This window comes from Pundamilia nyererei, unplaced genomic scaffold, assembly GCF_000239375.1.
Source record: "Pundamilia nyererei isolate P.nyererei 1_Seehausen unplaced genomic scaffold, PunNye1.0 scaffold00115, whole genome shotgun sequence".
NCBI lineage: Eukaryota > Metazoa > Chordata > Actinopteri > Cichliformes > Cichlidae > Pundamilia > Pundamilia nyererei.
In genome coordinates, this window is record NW_005187516.1 from 1,562,507 (window position 1) to 1,564,689 (window position 2,183).

General features: G+C 36.8%; 1 protein-coding gene across 1 annotated transcript in view; it reads right to left on the bottom strand.

The window, feature by feature from the left end:
- The window catches only part of rab18b (RAB18B, member RAS oncogene family), a 13,437-nt gene extending 11,492 nt beyond the window's left edge, over nucleotides 1–1,945 (bottom strand). Inside the window, exon 1 of the mRNA XM_005741966.1 lies at nucleotides 1,726–1,945. Coding sequence (XP_005742023.1) covers nucleotides 1,726–1,793 — 68 coding nt within the window. The 5' untranslated portion in view covers nucleotides 1,794–1,945. The remainder of the gene's footprint in view (nucleotides 1–1,725) is intronic.
- Between the last annotated feature and the right edge of the window lie 238 nt (nucleotides 1,946–2,183).

Consider the following 2,183-nt stretch of genomic DNA (forward strand, 5'->3'; position numbering starts at 1 on the left):
AGACTGCCGTGAATAAAAAACTCTGTGAAAACATGGCGCTTCCAGATGATTTTGAACATAACCTGCTCCCAACAGTTTTAGTTTGTATTCTTTCAGCTGCAGACTAAGTGCTGTTTATGGTTTGAGAGTAAAGCTTAAATACAAAAACAGAATTCAAAATTAGTACAAATTTGATATGAGGTCAGCGAGTACCGAGTCAGTGTCTTGCTATTGTTTATAAAACAATAAAGCTGTTGTAAAATTGTTTGCTGCTAACAGGAGAAAAAACATTAAGGAATAAAGTCGCATTTAAAAATCTATATTATTTAATATTTATTTATTATTTACTCCTACTGTTCGGGCAGAGAGGTTGGTGGGTCCTTTGGGAATGGTGACGCTATTTTCTGGAGAATTGATTATTCAGCAACTGGTTAAAAAGCCTGACCCAAGACACCCGAGCTACAAAGGCAAACACTGCCCAGCCCTAGTTTTGTGCTTACATTTGCTACTGCTTATCAGTGACAGAGGTTTGTTGGAAAAAGATGGCCTTCCATTTACTTTACAACCATCAATAAAACGTTCAGAATTTCTTTGGAATCTATGTCGTCAGAGATTTCATTGTTGCCCACCCCTACTGCTAGCTGCAAGCTAATGACACAGTGGATGCATTTTCCAAGAAGTTTAATTGTTTTGTTTGAGTTTTTTTTTTTTTTATCAAATCATGGATCTATACATGATGTGCTGTTGAACTTATTTGGATACATCTGAATACATTAAATACTCTGACATGTTTTTAGAAGCAAATTCATAATCATAAGATTATAATTCTGGGCAATTTAGAGTTTATACTGACCAGTAGGTGCTGGCTAAACTGGGGCTATGTGCAGTGCTGTGGTGCTATTTACAGTAATGGGTGCTGGACTGGTGCAGGGCAGACTGTGCTAGGTTAGCGCCCGAGTAAAAGCACAGATATCATCAGAGAGAAACACGTAATTGAACTGTGAGTTCATGAGAGTGTTGAAAGTATGGCCTCCTGGTGAAAATCTTGTAAAACCTTACTTGTGTGCATAGTCAGGTGATTTAAAAAAAAATCTGATTTAACTTAATATTATGTACTTGAATTGTTTTGTTTTTTTGAATTGAAATTAATTGAAATAACACTCAAAAAATGGAGTGCTCATTTGCATTTCAATGCAGCTGCTGTATAATAGGGTTTGGTTCTCAAAGGAGATATCACTTTGGATTTGAGCTGATCAACACTTGCAAATTCCGCATTTATACTGGCTAGAGGCTGGAAGCAGACAAGGCTCCTGTAACGTGGGCCTTTATATTGTAGAATACAGTTGGTTAAATTCACAAAGGGAAAAAACTAAACAAAAAAATCCAAACCTGCAATAGGACAGGTCAGCTGATCCCAGGCTGTACACAAAGAAAGCCTTCTGAAGCTCAGAGTAGACATTATTATGTAAGATATTTGTAGTTTCCCCTTAACCTGCCAAATCTCACTGCAACCCCCGAGCATATGTCTTTTTTTAAACTTCAAATCTACTTCTAAAATGTTCAGAAATGTGTCTAATCTGTTACCAGGAACATCTGAAGTTTGTGAATACAGGCTGAAATGTTGGCATCAACAGACACCATGAAAACCAGTTAAGCTGGAACACTGGGCAGCGAGAAAGAAACTTACACAACAATGTCAACATTCACAACAGGCTAGCTGCTAAGCTCGCTAAAACACAGACAAACCTGGACTTTCCGACGCCACTTTCACCAATTATCAACAGCTTCAGAGTCGTCAACACATCGTCGTCCATATTTGTCTTGGAGTTAGTTTACCTTTGACTCTGAATTAACTAAAAACGATTTTACAGATATTTTTTACTGTGTTTTAGGATAGCAGGCGGCTATCAGTTCCGATGATAGCCTACTGCTCACGCAACTTCCGGCCAAAGTGCGACGCGCGACGTCACCGGTGTTCGCGAGATTTGAAAATGAAACACAAAAAAATATTATTATTATGTTGATACTAAATTATTTACTTTTTAAGTATGAAGATTTTCTAACAATTATTTAAAGTGGCAAAGAACTTGTATAAAATATATTAGCTCTCCTGATAAAGGTTCTAATTTCCTTGTATTATGCTATGAAAATGTTGCAGCAGTTTATTGAAATATGCAAGCATACATGGAAATACAGAATATATA